Raw genomic sequence first — 17,090 nt, forward strand, 5'->3', positions numbered from 1 at the left:
TGTTGTTTCAAGCCATTTATAAATAAATAGAAGCAAAAAAAATGTTGATAGTTCCTTGTTCTATATAAAACTGAGTGGATTTATTTGCAAACTTTATTTTGACAGTGAATCTAAAATCAGAGCCTGATAGTCAAGCCTGGAGGTGAAACTATTCCATGAACTCACTGAAGTGGTGCAGTGACAGTGACAGAAGTGAAAACCCTTTTTCCTTTGGTCTCTGCTGCTGTGGCTTAATTTCTGCCCCCCTCCAAGTTTAGCTATTGCTTTCATTAAAAGCCTTATTCTGCGCTATCATCTCTGCCAGAGGTTTGTTTGACATTCAAACGGAGCAGGACTGGGTCAGGGTGCCGCAGAGGTGTGTAATAGGGTGTCCTGATAACTGACAACAGATCTCGCAATGCAGACCGCTGGCTCTCAAAGAAGGGCCAGGGCTGTTGCATTAACCCTGCCCAACCAGAAAGGTGTTGGGGAATCCAAGCATTAATGACAGACATAAAGGAGCCATTGCTTTTTGAGCAGCATGACTCGCTGTAGCTCTGAACTTGCAACCCGAAGGACAAAAGCACAATATCCCATCCCGACTACAATATTGTTGTATTTATAACCAAAGCTCAGAAATCCATCTGTGCAGAGGAATGAAGAACATCCTATCGCTGTCCAATGCTATAACCATTTTTAGAAATCTGGCTGGAGCTGGTTTCTTGGGTTGCTTCTTGAAGGGTCGCTTGGTGTCTCTGCTCCAGCTCTGCCACCCGTGTGCTCAGAAATCTCAGCCGAAACTGCTGCTTGACTCCATCACGCAAGCTGCATCGCGTGGATCTGCCTTAAAAACAGCTCCTGATCACCTTTGAGCAGCTAAAGCTCTGCCCGGTGACTGGGCAGTCTTTGGGCTCGGCTTTGGTGAAATGACAGGGAGGAAAACCCAATGCATGGATCACGAAAATTAAACCTCTCTTGGCAGGAACGAGGAGGTTTCCATCGTGGTGAGTTGCATTCGTGAGCAGAGCAGGTGGTGGCAACTCAGCGCGCAGCTGCATTTGTGGTACTGGGCTGGCATGTGGGTAGGGAGCAGCCCATGTATCCTCTTCATCAGACACAGAAATTCCTGAATTCAAAAGCAGACAAGCCAACAGCCTGATGGGGATGTGGGATATTTTTTCTAGAACATTTGGTGAATCTAGGGATGAGAAGCATGAATGCCAGTTTGCTGTGTTCATTCACTCCTAAAGCGTATAGGATCCTGTAAATAAGTTGTATGTCCCGACAGCCCTGTTCGAGTAGCTCAGATTAGCACACCCTCCTGAAAACAAAGTCAGCCCCAAGCCACCAGCAGAAATTGGCCTCGTCAGCAGCGTGCGTGGTGCTCCTGTGCCATCTGCCCTATGGCAGCTCGTGTCCCCATTGCGCTGCAAAACATCCCATGCCTTATTACCACTTCCGAGCTGCTCCTAGCAAACCCGGGCTGTGCAGAGGACGACTGAGTTGTGCAAATGGGGTTGGTTTTTTTCCCTCCTTCGTAAGTATGTTTATTCATTACGGAAGTCAAAAGAGGAAGAGGAATAAAAAGGGTGCAAATGTTTTGCTAGTTTAGAAAGGAGACCTCAGCAACCGGGCTGCACGTTGCCCTGTGTACGACACGTTCAGTAACTTTAGAGAGTCCCTGGCACGGAGCTCAGGGACACTGATGTGCCTGCCCAACATGCGTTCAGGTAGGGTCACAGCTTGCTTACATATCTACTTATATCGGTATCAGCCCATATGCCAATATTTGACTATCAAATCATCACTGATGAACGCCTCTCGCATACAGTTGTGCATTTCCTCTCTTCCCCATACGTGGCTCTTGGGGTCAGTGGCCACCTCTGCATGTCGGGGTGTCTTTTTTTTCTCCCATCACTTCAATTTGTAGAGGATGCCTCTTTTCAAACAACTTTGCCCTATCTCCTTGCATCTTCCAGTATTCTTAAGAAACAGTGAGACCTAAATTTTGCAAGCACCAAAAGAAGATTGTGCTGGGTGCTCCTGGCCGTGCTGCTGCGCCAGAACTCAGGCATCAGCCCTGCAGCCCATCCGTGGGAGCGGAGCCAGAAGGTACCTCGGAAAATGCAAGGGAATGATTTCTACATGTGCACGCAGATACGGCGAGGAAAGGAAAGCAGCAAGATTTGCCAAGGGAAACGGTCTTGTTACGCGTGGCAGGTTTTCTTTATGCATTTGTTTCCCCCTTTCCTGTGTTCAGGATGCGTTAATTGGGGTTTGAAGATTTGAACCTGTCTGGTTTATCTCTGGGTGTGTCGGTGCTGCAGGCTCTTATCAGGTGTGTCGCGGTGAGCGAAACCATTCAAACAAAACCCTTTCACGTAAGTTTGGGCGCGATATGCTGGGTTCGTGTGTTTAGCCAGGGTTTGGTGTCTGCACTGGGATGGAATTAGTTCACAATTAATGCTGCTACAGGAAAACTGATTATTTTTTTTGTCTTTAATAAATTATTTTGGGGGATGGAAATCCTAGGGTCATTTAGTCCGGATGAGTGGAGGTTAGAAACGTTATGATATATGAGGATCTATGGAAGCACCGGCACCAAAAATTAAGGCTACTGCGTATTAGAATCATGGAATCATTTAGGTTGGAAAAGACCTTTAAGATCATTGAGTCCAACCGTAGAATTAGTTGCGTGCGTTAGAAGTGTAGGAAAGCTTTACTTTCTGAAAACTACCAGCTTGTTCAGTTGTCAGGGAAGAAACCAGATGCTTTCTTTGCTGTTGATTGCTCGTTTAGCTTTGACATGCTTTTTGCTGGGATGAAAGGAGAAACATCAACAGGCAAAACTGCAAGAACTGGCGGCATTTGTTGCTGTCATGCCTGCGCGGTGGTACTGCCAGTACGGTAAATAGGCAGGTAGAGTAAATAGGCTGGATTTTTTAAATTCTTTTTTACAAGAAAGAGATAACAATTGGATGCTGTCCCATTTTCAGGCTAGGAATTGTTTGCCAGACTTGAATTACAGGAATTGCCATAGTGAGGCAGATCAGCGCCTTGTGCCATTAACGCGGAGCTGGCAGGGGCCAGGGCAGCTTCGCACGCCGGGTCTCTGCATTGTGCTACCATTAGAAACAATTAAATAAACTGTTTGTGATGGAAACAAAACCAAACTGGTCTTATGCTTTAAGGGGATATAAAACAGTGAAGAATAACTTTATTGAACTTGTTCTTTAGATCTTGCTGTATTCCCTTCTTAGCAGAAACTGTTCAAACTGATGGTGCAGCCAGCTCATGTTTTGTATTTTCTTTTTTTGAACTGATTTGTTATGAAGAGTCTTTGGACGAAACCTTTTCCTGTTGCTTTGGCTTAGTTGCAATCCAAAACTGATCTGCTAGTGACAGACTTAAACTAATTGTCACCAAAGGGTGGAGAGAAGATTTTTCAAAGTTGCTGCTGTGACAAGGTGTTCGGTGTTGAGAGGGGCTTGGCAATTACTGGGTGCTAAAGCGCTGATGCTGGCCCATGCCAGTATGCACATTACTTCTTAGGAAGGAAGAGATGAGTTTGTTTTCACTTCTAAACTACTCGGGGAGGATTCTGCTTAAAGATGGGGGTGAAAGAAAGCCGCCACCCCGCCACTTGTGCTCGAGGGAAGCTGCAGAAGAGCAGAAGGAAGCTGGCTGCAGGTTTTTTGCTTTGTGCCTTGCTAATTCCTTTGGCCCTGCAGCTGGGACAGCTCAATTTTGCTCCCTGCTCTTGCTGCTTATGGAGCACCCCCCGATTTCCCTGTGCCCCTGCCCTTTTAGTATTTTTATCCTTTCACCTTTTGTTTTCCCTTTCTTGCAATAACTCAATTTTAGCCCTGCACCCTTTGCCTTGGGTTGAGTTTGGGGTGCTCACTGTGCCTGCTTGTAAACAGGATTTGTGGCTTTGATTGTCGATTCCTCCAGATACCTCCACAGGCTTTTGTAATATTTTCAGCCCAGGAGGTCTGCGAGGCATGGCTTGTCCCTGGGCTGCAGCCGGGCAGCTTCTGGGTGCTGCTGTAAAAACCATCTCTTGATATTTATAAGGTTGAAGCAGCAAAGAAGTGCAAAAGTGCAGGAACGCTGACATTGAAGGCATTAAAAACCTTTCACTTGGGCATCTGTTTCTGGGTGGATTTGGTATTTAAGCACAGTTATTCTCTGAAAATTGATTATTTTTACTTCATTCTGTACAGAGCGTATTGTATTTGCTCTCACCCGTGGCACAGTGAGTATTACCATATAGTTTCCTCAAAGTTGATTTTTTTTAATGCTTTTAGTGGTAGGTTAGCACTTGGTGCTTTTCTGCTGTATGTTTTTTAGACAGGAAAAGTGCCAGCATGTCTGTCAGAGGAAAAATCTTAGTTGGATCCTGGAGAATAAACCCTCTGAAGGGAAAGAGCTCAAGTCCCGCAGGTAGGATTTTTCATCTTAGTGATCCCCTTTGGCAGCTAAATTAGAGACCAGTTGTGGTAGGAAAATTGAATGACTTCAGGAGCATCCCCTGGTACGCATACGGAGGAGGGAGTTGCGGTGCAACACCAGACCCACCCCCAGCCCACGGAGCTGGAGCTGAGCATCACCGGCAGCTCCGCAATGCTGTCCCCTGCACAGGGACAACAACCACGGCCCTGCAGGTGTTCAGGGCTCAGGCTACAGGATACCTGTAGGATATCTAAAAAACTCCATGTTTTGGTAGGAGACCCTGAAGGTCTACCTTGATAATTACCTACACTAGGTAGATCTGCTCGTGTATGGCTATTTAGCTGAATCTCAAAAAGGAGAAGCTGTCATTTTGCAGTTTATTTGTTCCTCCGTTATCCTTGTTCACTCAATTGGTAAGATTTAGGTGTTTTTTTTCTTTTAGGGCAGGGTTCCTGAGGGATACTCTGATACATTCCAGATCCCGGCGAGCATCCCAACCTCTGTTGCAATTCAGGTGGGGCCTGGAAGGGGTAAAGTGCAGCGGCTCTGGTTTTTGTGAGGATGACTTGTTTCTTTGTGTTAGGTTTGATATAGCAAAGTGCAGAGATTTGAGTCTCCTGCTCTTTATTTGTCTTGCGTGCACCTTGATGTTTGTACTTTGGTCGTTTATTTTTTATAGCAGCTTCTCTCTGCCCCCATCTGTAAATCAGCCTGTTCCATGCATCGCAAGGGAGGTTAGGATGCGATGTTTAGGAAGTAGAGTTATTTTCTGAGGGTGGCATTATAGCTTACAGAAGAAACCAGCCTTTCAGACGAATCAAATCCCAACAGGTCTCCTCGCCCCTCCTGCATTATTTAGGCTTGCTTTGGGTCATCGTGCGGCCGTCCCTGCCACAGCAGGATGCCAGCGGAGCACCAGCCTTTTCAGATGCAGCAGCTCACTCACAGCGCTGTCCCAGAGGATTGTGGCAGATTGCAAACACACTCTGCACAATCATACCATCCCAATTAGCATAATGATGCTGCCTAATTTATGCACAAATTGCCCTAATTTATGTGTGTCGATACATATGATTAAACCAAGCATGGGCAGAATAGGGTTCAGTCTCAACCCAACCAGGGAAGCCTAAAGCTGCATCCACCCCAAAATGTGTGAAAGGTCCAAAATTTCTTCTCCATATTACTAAAATACGGAGCTTTGTGTTGTTTTGTTCCCGCAGCTCTGGCAGCACGAAGGGGTGTGGGGCAGAACTAAACTCGTGGCAGGAGGTAAAAGAATAAAAGATTCCTGTGCTGAGATTTGCATGGATTAAAGGCAGCTTTAATTTGCCTTGATACATTTGGCTTTCAGGTGGATTACACAGGCGGTGGGATTTGGGGCTGTCTAGCCAACTAATACCTGCCTTACTTTTATTCTAATTATTTTAATAGAGATGGAGGAGTCCTATAACTGTAGGCCATCTTTGCCAACTCCAGATCTTGAACATTTTTGTGCGTAATGTTTTATACCATTAACGTTTCAATTAACAAACCTGCTGTCGTTGTCTGAAGTCCCGCCTAGTGTGGCCGTTCCCACATAACTTTCTCAGCAGGATTCTTCCAGAAGAGACCTCTTACGTTGTGAGCTTGTATTCCTCGTTTTTATAAAAGCAATGGTGTTGCGCCATATCATTGTTCCATAGCGAGCAGAATGATCCCGCACAGAAATGTGCAGCTTGAGTGAACTCATTTTGGGTGCCTGCTGGTCCGCCGTGTCCACCGAAGTAGTATTAATTCCCGTGACTTTAAGTATACCTGTTTGCTACAGAGGATGGCACAACCTGGCTGCATAGGTTTAGCAGCTTTAACATAGTGGATGAAACAGGGTACCAGGCTGTGAATTGGGTTTAAGCTCTCCTACCAGCATGGTCACTGACCTTCTGCTTGAGCTATTCTGGGAAAGAAGAAACACCAAGGAATGGCACCTTTCTCATGGTCCCGGACGGCTTTTTGCAGGTACTGTTTGCAGATGTAATTGCGTTTTCAGGGAGGGAACATCCTACAGTTCTTTATAGCTCATGATAGGGCTCTGACCACAGCTGAGGTGTCAGGACACCACTGTATTAGTAGAAGCTGTTCATCCCCAAGTACGTAACTCACCATCCTTAGCATTTTCCTGTTTGTTGATGGGAAGCCAGCAAGAGAGCAGCAGTTTTGAGACTCTCAAGTGCTGTGAGATAAGCTTCCTCTGTTATTTCTTCAGCATGGTTGAACTCTCTCCTGTCATTAACTTGCACTTTGCCAGTCAATGGTCCAGCCCTTGGACCAGTTCATCTCCAGGTGATGAAGCCTGCAGGTGAGCTTGCAAGCACACAGCTCTTAATCTTCCATTTCTCAGTTTAAATAAAAACACAAACAAAACCAATTCACCTGACTTCTTACCAATAAAACTGTGAATCTAAAATACGAGAGCACAAGGTAGACCTTCTCCTTCACCTTGCTTGCAAGGTTTGCGAAGGAGTCTAATCTTTCAGCACAGCACCATACAGGAAGACATTTGGCTGCTGAATCCAAGGGTCTCTTTCATAACTGAAGCTCTTTCTGAAGCAGCTTTATGTTACAGCATTGCCCAGAAACACCTGGATCAGGTCAGTGTTGGGTTTCCCAATGCTGCTGGACTTGGAAAACTAAATTTTGGCTGTAGAGAATGGAAGCTCCTTCCTGTAGCCAGTGTGCCTTCCTTACTCACAATGTGCTATAACTTCTTTCATCCAAACATATACAACTAACGTATACAAATAATAATTACAAATAGTGATCATACTGTTCCTGAGGCTGGTAGGTTGCAGCCACAGCTTACCGCAGTCAGCTGACTGCACCAGATCCTCAGGATACCATGTTTTTGGAGGATTATCTGGCAAGCAGATTACATTGCTGGCACGTTGGGGCACAGTGGGGTTGGGGGACGGCAGACGAGAGGAAAGGCTTCTGTGTGGACAGGGCTGAAACAGCCAAATGTGGGACACGCCACCTCCTTTCAGTTCTGTCGTACGTTTGCACTTTGGCAGTCGTGTTTCCTCTACGCGCAGGCCGTATGACTAATTTCTAAGAACAGATGTGGATGTAAGATATTCTTGTAAGCATTTATAACGTAAGATGTTTCTGCTCTTACATACTCGAGCAACTTGAGTGCATGCCTGCACCACACTCCTTACCTGTCAAAAGGAATGAGGTTTATGACTCACTGCAAGTCATGCATCATGAATTATTCTCTTCTGGTACTGATCTGTTTTTACAGCCATCTGAAGGCGCAGCCTGCTCTAAAGCCCATTCAAACATGTTGTTTTGACTTTTATAAGCTCTTTTGTTTTCATTCTGCCTTTACATTTGCTTTTTTTCGTTACCTTCCAGTGTCTATTTTTCCTTCAGCAAGATGTTGGCCTCATCCTGGAAGGAGCCATGAGCGTACACTGCATGTCTCTTGCTCCAGGCTTTGTAAAAACTTATCTTCGTTACCGATTCCCTTTTAGCTCTCAGATGATGCTAATAACGGCAGCAGAGTCTTTTGTTCCATCAAGGCTTTCTAAAGCTGGAGGTGAATGCAAGGTCTTCCAACTTTTCTTGCACTTCTCAGTACTGTCCAAGGCTGCGCTTTGAATCTGGCAGCTTTGTGAATGAAGGAATAAATTGACCATGAAAATATTGACAGCACAGTGGCTTACGCCAACTTCCTGATTTGGTCCCGTAAATTTACCCCTTTGTTTAAATGCATATAGCTAACTGAAGGACAGAAGGACCTCATCCCCATTGCATAGGGAGGAGAGGACAGGCTGAAGGCTGGACTGTGTTTCTGCAGCCCCTAGACCCTTCTGCCCCAGGACAGGAGCGTTGCTGGGAGGTGTTGGGAAACGCTGGATCATAAGGACAAAAATGCAAGTGGTATGGGGGGACCAGCAAGTTTGGCACCTCGGGAGTTGGATTGCTCACTTTGAGCCAGAGACAAGAGAAAGCAGACGCCTCAGCCATTCTGGGGTTGCCTTAAAAAAGGAATATTAGGAATGTAACGCAGCTCTCCTCCTCCCTGCCAGATCTAATGTCTTTTAATCTGCTCTCTCTCAGCCTCTCTTAAAATGGAAGTTGCCGGTTGCTGGTGGTCTGCTCGGGTTAAGCAGCGATGCTGGCAGACTTCAGAGCCGACATGATCTCCAGGTCTCGTTGCTTTGAAGCTCCTGGTTCTATCATACTCAACTAAATCAGATTTTTTCTTCTCTGTGAAGGTAGAAATCAGCCTTGCGCGCCCATCTGATTGAAGTGCTGAGACTTGTCTAATTGAACAAGTGCTCGAGTCAACACTTGAGTAGGATGAAAAGCAGCGAGGAGATCACCCAGGGATTGTGTCTGAGCTACGCAGCTACTTGGCATCGACAGAGCAGATGGCTGGGTCACATCCTGCCCAAGGCTGGGGAGAAAAGATGTCTATAGGAAAAAAATATTAATTTGGTTAAATATATTCAACTCTAAAACTAGAACTGCCTCAGGTCTCTAATTTCATAATTTATAGCATCAGCCCAGAAGATGGGATTAATGAAAGGAGGGGTTGGTTCTGCAAACTCCTGCAAGGAGCCCGCTGCTGCCTCAAAGGTGATGTAGGTAAAAAATATTTTGGGAGGGAGAACAGAGATGCAGAGTGGGAGTGACTTGGCTTGTCATGTAAAAGTGGGAATAAACTGGGAACAATCTTGACTTCATGAGTGAACCGTGAGCCCCTGCAGTGCAGCTCTGATGATGAGCTGAGGAACCCACATCCGAGAGCTGGTGGAGAGGGAGGCTGGTTTGTGCAGAGGTGTGAAAACATCACAAACATCACTGCAGCTCACCTGAACCGCAGGGACAAGCTTCAGCCTGTTCCCTGTAGGATTGCACTTGATCCTGCAGCCAAAGTCTGTGTCCAGAGATGTTTGGGCTTGGAGAAGTCCGCTGGTGGCTGTCTCACTGACAGGCCATCAGAAGTCCTGGTGACTTCAGTGTGGCTTTCTGACCTCTTTCCTTGGGGTGGGAATGAATGAACATACACAGAACCGCTTTTTCAAATGCCCCACCCGCAAGGCAAATGTGATGCCTTCGCTATGATAAAAATTATCTGCTTCTTCTAGCTGTGGACCCTCCTAAACCTTGCTTTACCGCAAACAGCAGTGCATGTAGCAAGTGAAGCTGTGAATGTCAGAGTCTCCTTCTCATTTGTAACTGCTGCTGCTGACCTGCTGCTGCCCAAAAAGTGCCCACAAGCACTTTTAACCTTGGAAACTCCCATGGTTTTGCCTTCTGTATTTAAAAGTTATTTTCATTTTTTCAAGTGTGTCTCTAGCGTGAGCAATAATGAAAAGCTTCATGAACTGGAATCACCTTGCTGGTGGCAGTAGAAATACTGTTTTCCAAAGATGTTGATGAATTTTAACTCTGGTTTTAAAAGCTTTTTTATTTGTTTGTTTGCAGGGGACACCACTGGAAGAGCCTTTATGGGGTCCTAATGACATGCAGGTGGACGATTTACTTATGATAATTAAGGTAGGAAGAAGCGTTGTTAATTTTGGCATCTTGGCATTTGTCCTCTCCTTGAAATAAAATCAGGCTCACCGGTGGCCGGCCCGTCATTGCTCTATTTTAGAGTTCACTACACAATGATGGCACTATGGAGCAGCACACGGCCAAGGCATTAACTTGTTGTGTTAAAGTGTCCCTTTAAACACAGGGGGAAGGGAAATCTTATTTAAGAACTACCTGGGAATGTAACTAAGTGGAAAAAATCCGACTTCCTCCCCTAAAGGATAATAAAGTTTCTGTTGGTGAGAGTTGGAAGGGGCATGACTCTTACTTGAGAGCACTCAGCACAGGGATTTTTTTGTTCTGCTGAAATATAGTGGTTGAGTAGGAATTCAGGTTCTAACTTGCCATCTCAAAAAAAACCCCTAAAAATATACTTTATTAGTTTATTTTCGTCATCTTGAGCTTCTGTGGAAAGCTGGTCTATCTCCAAATGTGGCAAGAGAGTACTCAGTTCTTGATTAATGAAATGGAGGAAAATCCCTGATGTTAAATGCACTAAACTATTGGACAGACTTAGAAAAGAAAATACAAATGCATACAGAGTTAAATGTATTTGTAAGTAGTTTTGATGATACTTTAATATCTGGATTCATGTTTTGCTGGGTCATTTCTGCCACGGTTGTTGTGGCTCAGAAGCATCATCAGGGTGGTGCAATGGTTGCTGCTGGTCTCTGCCTCGTGTTGTAGTCGGAAAGAGGGTCTGCCCCATAGTCACCATAAAGACTCTTAAATGTGAGTCGACGTTTCCCCTTACTGTCAAAAAAACCCAGGAGGGCAGAAGTAGACAGCAAGTGATTTGTGATGCAAAAGCCATCTTGACTTTATGCAGGCAAGAGAACCCTACGTCTTTCCAGGCTTTGCTGTACACATTCTCATAACATTTCAACTTACGAGCCTGAAAAGGTGGTAGAGCTGTCCCAGAGTTCCCACCACTATAACAAACCTCTGCAATGTGCAAATACCCTAAATATAGCAAAAGTGGATGCTCTGCTTCGGAGTCCAGTGAGATTTTGGTGAGACCAGTGTCACGGACACGATTTCGTTCTTGCATTTATTCGGACTGTAGACGTGTAAGAAAGCATTGTGGGTGAACGTGGGGTGTGTTATGTCTATCGTATTTTAACACAAGCTTTCCTTTATATTGCACTTGGGGCTTACACTTCTTGTTAGCACGGGTGCAATTAGTGGTTTGGTAGGTGTTTGGTGTCAGCGGATAGTTTACTGGCTGAGTTGTTGGAGGGAGAGGGGGAGATTCAAGCTCTAACAAGAGCAAATTCTTTTAGTACAGGTTTACAGTTCTCAAATGTATTTGTACTTTCTGTTTGGCTTGCGATAAGATGCACTACTGTGGAATTTGCTTGGAGCAGGGATTTGCATGAATTATTGTTTCTTACAAAATGAACATCTGTGCAAGCCTTCTCCCTGTGCTCCACGGTACCAGAGCACCCATTAGAAGAAGGATGTGTGTGCCTGGATGCAGTGGTGAGCAAAAGCCAAGTGCTTGGGGGAAGGAAAGATGGAGCAGTAGAAAGAAAGCTGCTGAAATCAAGGGGAAAACCCCTTCTGGGCTGTGCGACAGCGTCTGGATGTGTGTGTTTATTTTATGTGCTAACTTCTTTCCTTCTCGTCCCAGCACAATTTTTTAAAAAGCAACATCCTCCCGCTAGGAAAAACTTGGGACTCTTGCAGAGTTCAGTTTTGTATTTAGGAAGTATAATGCCATCAATCACAGGAGCTGCTGATTGAAATGGTGTGGACCAAAAATACACCGTAGATGGGAGTAAACAATCATTATGGAAGGTCTCTTGATTCTGCACTTAAAGCATTTCACTTGGAGGGTTTCACGTTCTCGTAGAGAGATCTTTCTGTAAGTCGCTAATTAAGCAAATTAGCTACAGTGTCATCAGTCTGTCTACAAAAAGCAAGAAGCTGGCATTTTGAAGAAACTTTCAAGCTGCAGTCTCAAATTATCCCATATTTAAAATTATGATGTCTCATAGGAATGGAAAAAGTGATGAAAGAATCACTTGAAGTTTGGGTAACTTAAAACCAGGATTCGCGTAGAAAGGCAGGTTTTTTGTTTACTCAAAATTCTACGTGGATGCTAAGCCTGTCATCCTCACTTAAAATACTACTAAACTTCATGGCATTAAATAATTTGCCTGTAATCCTTTATTTTCATTTTGTAGGCAGTAGAAAAGGCTAAGGTAAACATGTCAGGGTGTTCATCTAAAATACTTTGTGTAATGTACTTATTTTCTCAAAAGTTCGTTTTGGTAGGGGAAAACACGGAGGAGAATTTCTTCGTTTACTGAATTAAATCCCCATGACACACAGCATCAGGTATAGGTGTGAGCAATGAGATGGGTGCGGCATTAGTGGTCCCACCATTCGTGTGAATGGTCCTGGGTTGGGAAGAGCGCTGGTGTGTGTTGAAAACAATGGGAGCGAGGTGCATAATGAGATGGAGATATAGCATTGTGTTGTGACATCTGTATTTGAGTATGCAAAACATTGCCAGATATGCTGATTAATAATAGCTAGCTGATGCAGACACCGTTTGGGCTGTGTGTGTGTCCTGGCACCAGTGGGTTTTTTGAGGGTGTTACAGTTGTGCATATGGTTGGAGGTAAGTACAGGCTTACAGTGAGCTACTCAAGAGGGCAGAAAACCATCCGGGCGAGGAGGTTACAGTCATATCAATACTGGTGCAGTGCTGAGCTGAGTGCTGTGTTTTGTTGAGAGGGTGAGAACTAAAACCACATATCTTGTTTCAATAAAGTCCATCCAAAGCCATTTGCTACCTTAGGACCATCCATATCCTTCCACGTGCCTTTTCCATCTGCATTGCCAACATATTTTTGGGGAGGTGGGAGCCCAGCCCTTTGGATTTGCAGAAGGGCTTGACATGTGTGGTTTTCTTTTCACCAGTTCCAGCAGTGCCGATTGCCAAGCTGATGTTTTTGGTGCTGCCCACAGTAACTGAAAGATCTTTCCTGTTCTATAAGAGTCGGTAATTGTGGTTGGCTCGTTCCTCTGCTGTGTGTTCCCGTATTAACTTGAAATTTAATTTTTCATTGGAGTGCTGCGGCTGCGTGGCTCCATCCCCTCCAGCCGTTCCTTCCAGCGTGAAGGCACCGGCTGCTGCAGCACTCAGACCCTGCACCCTCTCTCAGGAGCGGGTCTTAAGGATTGCTCTTCAAAAAAGTGCATTCGCATTGAGTACATGCAGTTGTGAGCCAACTGCAAGAGAAGTGAAGAGGAGGTGAGAGGTCAGGACCTGTCCCAGTGCTGCACTGGTTCACCCTGGTGGCTTTTGCATTGGGTGGTGACCAAGCCAAGAAGTGATCTTATAGTTTTGGTCAAAGCCACCAACAGCTGTAGTCCTTCTCAAACCTTTAAAGATTGCTGTCAAATTTTGGCATTTGTTGATGTGCAGCCTGACCCTTGGAGGGCTTTTTGGAACTCAGAAGTTGCCCTTAGACCAGAAACCACAAATTACTGGTGCTCCTAATTCCCATAGGCACTTCTCCCCATGTCTTTCCTATGAAGCTTCAGACTTCTACATGCAATTTGACGTCACCGATGTGAGCTGACCTGGCCTGCTGCATGCAAAAAATACCCTGGGATTTGTATGAAATGTTTCACAAACCGTCAGTGCTAAGCACAAACCTCCAGCATCTGTCTGTTGAAGCTGAGTGCAGGCTGGGAACATAAAGGAGACAACCGCATACAGAAACCACACCAGGCAGCATGTTGGGACCTGCACCCCGTACCTGCAGCTGCTGTGTATAAATAAACACATCCACCCTCCATCTTATTTCTGACAACTACCTCCCTGAATAGTAATTATTATTTTTTTTTGGTAGCTTGTTCTGCAAGCAGGTTTCCTCTTGCAGGTGTTTAGGAAGACCTCATTTTCATATTAATTCAGTGCTACTATCAGTGCGCAGGCATCGATTGCTCTTGCATCCTTCTGAGGTGTGTGATTTTTCTTGAAATTCAGTCCTGAAAAACTGATACCAGCAACTGATGTACCTGTCACCTGAGTCAGACGGGAAACTGCGCCAAATTGGTGGTTGCCTCAAAAATACGTTGCCAGCCCTTGTTCTGCAGGGTGTAGCAACCACAACTTCAGCTTTCAGGAGGGTTGCAGCTGTGGTCTGTTGCCTGGGTTCAGGTTTTTAGTGGTGTTTCGTTGCTAAGTTGTGAAGGCTTCCTTAATATCATGTCTCCACTTAGATCAAGCAGTGCTAATTACAGCTAAACAGTTACTGCTAATACTGGTGGACCTGAATCTATAGGAACAATTTTTTTCATGTTGATGTCTTCAGACACATCTCTGCTTTGATTATATTTAGTCCCATAAAAGGATAGAGTTGATCGACTTCTCCTTCAAAAGAGTAGATCCTTCACATCAGGCAGATAACATATTAGGCAATTTGACTGACTATTTTTACAGCTCAAAATGGATCTTTTTCTGAGCAAGTAATGCTTACTAGCTCCAGCCAAACCTGCCTTCCTCTGATTGATCAATGTTGTGTAACAAGATGTGAAGGCACATTACTCACCACTGGAGAGTTGATCTGCTGGTCAGAACAATCATAGATGACAAGTCGACAAAGTGAAGATGTAGAAGGGGTGACGTTCAGGCTCCTTCGTCATTGCTGGGAGCCGGGAGGTACCTTCAAAGGATGGAGAATATTGTCTTAATCGTCTCTGGGCTATTTAATTGGGAATTGCTGATAAGTACCAATGTTGCTCGATATTTACGTGGCATTATTTTCCAATAATAGGAAAAAAAAGTTGTTCTGTGAAGGGAATTATTAGAATAGGAAATGTGAACGTATAGCAGTAAATGCCTTTGGTGAGACAATGTGGAGTTGCCTTTGTTTTCAATTGGTGGTGCGCATTCCTGATTTTTCAGGGAGTCCTTCATGCTAATGTTAGCTTTGCATGCCCACATCCTCACTGTTTTGTGAGAGTGTGTTAACAGAGAAGATCCCTGCTATCTGATGGTGGAAAGCAAACAGAGAAGAGCAGATGAAAAGCCTTCAGCAACCCCAACTTTGGGTGGCTGTGGCCTCCCTGTAGCACAGGAGGCTTCCATTAGCAGCTGTGCAGAGGTATTCGAATCTGTGGGTAGACCTGATGGCAGAAATGCCTGGTTAAATAAGACATTATTTAACAAGAAGAAGAAATTTAATCAGACATGCTTTGGGTTTGTTGGTAAAGACACAACTACAACTGCTTTAGTGACAATTTTTTCACGGTACCAAATATAGAGGACACTGAAGCTGAAGGGGCCAGGGAAGAACATCTGGTCCCAGCTGATGAAACCAAAAGCCATGAAATTATGGAATTGCATTCAATAGGTTTCTTGCCCCAAGACCTTACCATGTTCTGTATACCACATCCAGGTTTCAGGAATACATTCAGTCAGCCGGGTGCAGGTCAGCGATGGGATTAGACAGGTCAGTGGTTACTAACACCATTAACTTCTCATATCTCCTTTCCCAGAACTCAGATCTCGTGATGTTATTTAAGCATTTTGTCATCCAAATCCTTGAAGTTCCCTGCTGAAAGCTAAAACAAATGTATCAGTCCTGTCAGTTCTTTCCAAGAGCAAAGCGTGGAAATCCCCTGTCCTCGGGCTGGCACCATCACTGCTATTTTCCTCTCTCCTTTGACCAGTGGCTTTTCCTTTAATATTGCTGTCTAAATCTTCTGTGGCTTAAAAAGAAGAAAAAAAAATTACATATGCTACAGGAATTTGGCAAGCAAGGCGTGGACCTCTTGCAGTTCCAGTCAGTGGTTAGACGGATTTGTCATACTTATATTATACACATGTATGATCTTGCGGTGAGGAACCACTGGTGCTTGGTCAGGGACCTGTTCCCTTTTCACACGGAGTCATTCTGAGGGCAAGCAGATATTTGGGCGGGGGGGGTGGGTGTGTATGTGGATGTAAAAGGGGGGATAAGGCACACTGGAATAATTAATTATTCTCTGGGAGAGCAGAGTACTAACAAGTGCTGCGATGCTTTACCCATGATGGTCCAAGGTAGACATGTTTTGTGGGGAGCAGTATCTGGTAGGACGTAAACTACTGCAGTTGGGGAGAGACAGACAAACTTTTGATGCGTAAATCCTCCAGTTCTGAGACAAAATGCCTTATCAGTCTTAGAAGTTCAGCCAGTTGCTCTGAGCGTCATCCAGATATAATACCACTTTGAGCGAGAGAGAGGACAGTTGGTACCTGTGGAGCTGAGGGATGTGCTTACTGGAGAAGGAGGTAAATTATTTCCTGGGGAACACGGAAGGGTTATCTGGGGACCAAGAAGGAGGACAGTTATACACCGTTGCTCAAGACAGTGAATTTAATTCCTAAACTTGCTTTTTGAATGTGTTTTATAGATACCTATCAAGGTTGATGTGTTTTGCAAGACATACGCCTTTTCTTGCCCGTCCCTTTCTCTGTTACCCAGGTGCTTTTGCCCAGTGTATGAGTTGGCCCTGGTGTAGTGCAGGAGGAAGGTGGTGTACTGGGTGAAGTGTACAGGATTTGGGGTAATGAATACTGTAATCCATGGGGTTTTGCTACTGCAGAAAGCATTTGTGGGGAGAGGGGCTGCGTGTGAGCAAACTTTGCAGCTTGGCCAGGTTCTGCTTCCATTTGATGTGGTACATGTGCCTTGAGCAATTCAGCAAGGTCGAGGAGCTCTTTGAAGAACTGGAGGGAGGGGAAAAGTTCTTTAAAGTAAAATACTTCAAATATAGATGGAGATTATACTACAATAAATCTGCGTTTTAGTTCTGCATGGCTCTTTCCCCATTGCAAGGTGTCTTGCTGGTACAGCGTGCTGGCTTGACTGCATCTCACTTAGCTGATGTTCTTGGCAATCTCAGGTCTTACCTTGGGCTGAGCTTTGAGGAAGCATAAGGTCAAACTGCTGTAGTTCTAGAGGAAGTTTGCAGGTTATAAGTTCAACTAGACCTGGTCCTTTAAAAAAAATTAAAAAGAAAAAAAATAACCACGTGAACTGCTTCCAGTCTCACACAGGGAGTTGGAG

At 44.8% G+C, this 17,090-nt stretch overlaps 1 protein-coding gene across 3 annotated transcripts in view; it reads left to right on the forward strand.

Annotated features, from left to right (window-relative positions):
- The window catches only part of PTPRA (protein tyrosine phosphatase receptor type A), a 125,824-nt gene that overhangs the window by 48,746 nt on the left and 59,988 nt on the right, over positions 1-17,090 (forward strand). For 2 of the 3 annotated variants that reach the window (XM_054202219.1, XM_054202215.1), the window contains exon 3: positions 9,907-9,978. Coding sequence is in view for 2 of the 3 variants with exons in the window: in XM_054202215.1 (XP_054058190.1) it covers positions 9,946-9,978 (33 nt within the window). In the remaining variant the exon portion in view is untranslated. Of the gene's footprint in view, positions 1-1,690; positions 1,710-9,906; positions 9,979-17,090 lie in introns of those variants that run through there. The other variant, XM_054202216.1, reaches the window with a different exon arrangement.

The sequence above is a fragment of the Rissa tridactyla genome, chromosome 5, assembly GCF_028500815.1.
Source record: "Rissa tridactyla isolate bRisTri1 chromosome 5, bRisTri1.patW.cur.20221130, whole genome shotgun sequence".
In the NCBI taxonomy this organism is placed as follows: Eukaryota; Metazoa; Chordata; class Aves; order Charadriiformes; family Laridae; genus Rissa; species Rissa tridactyla.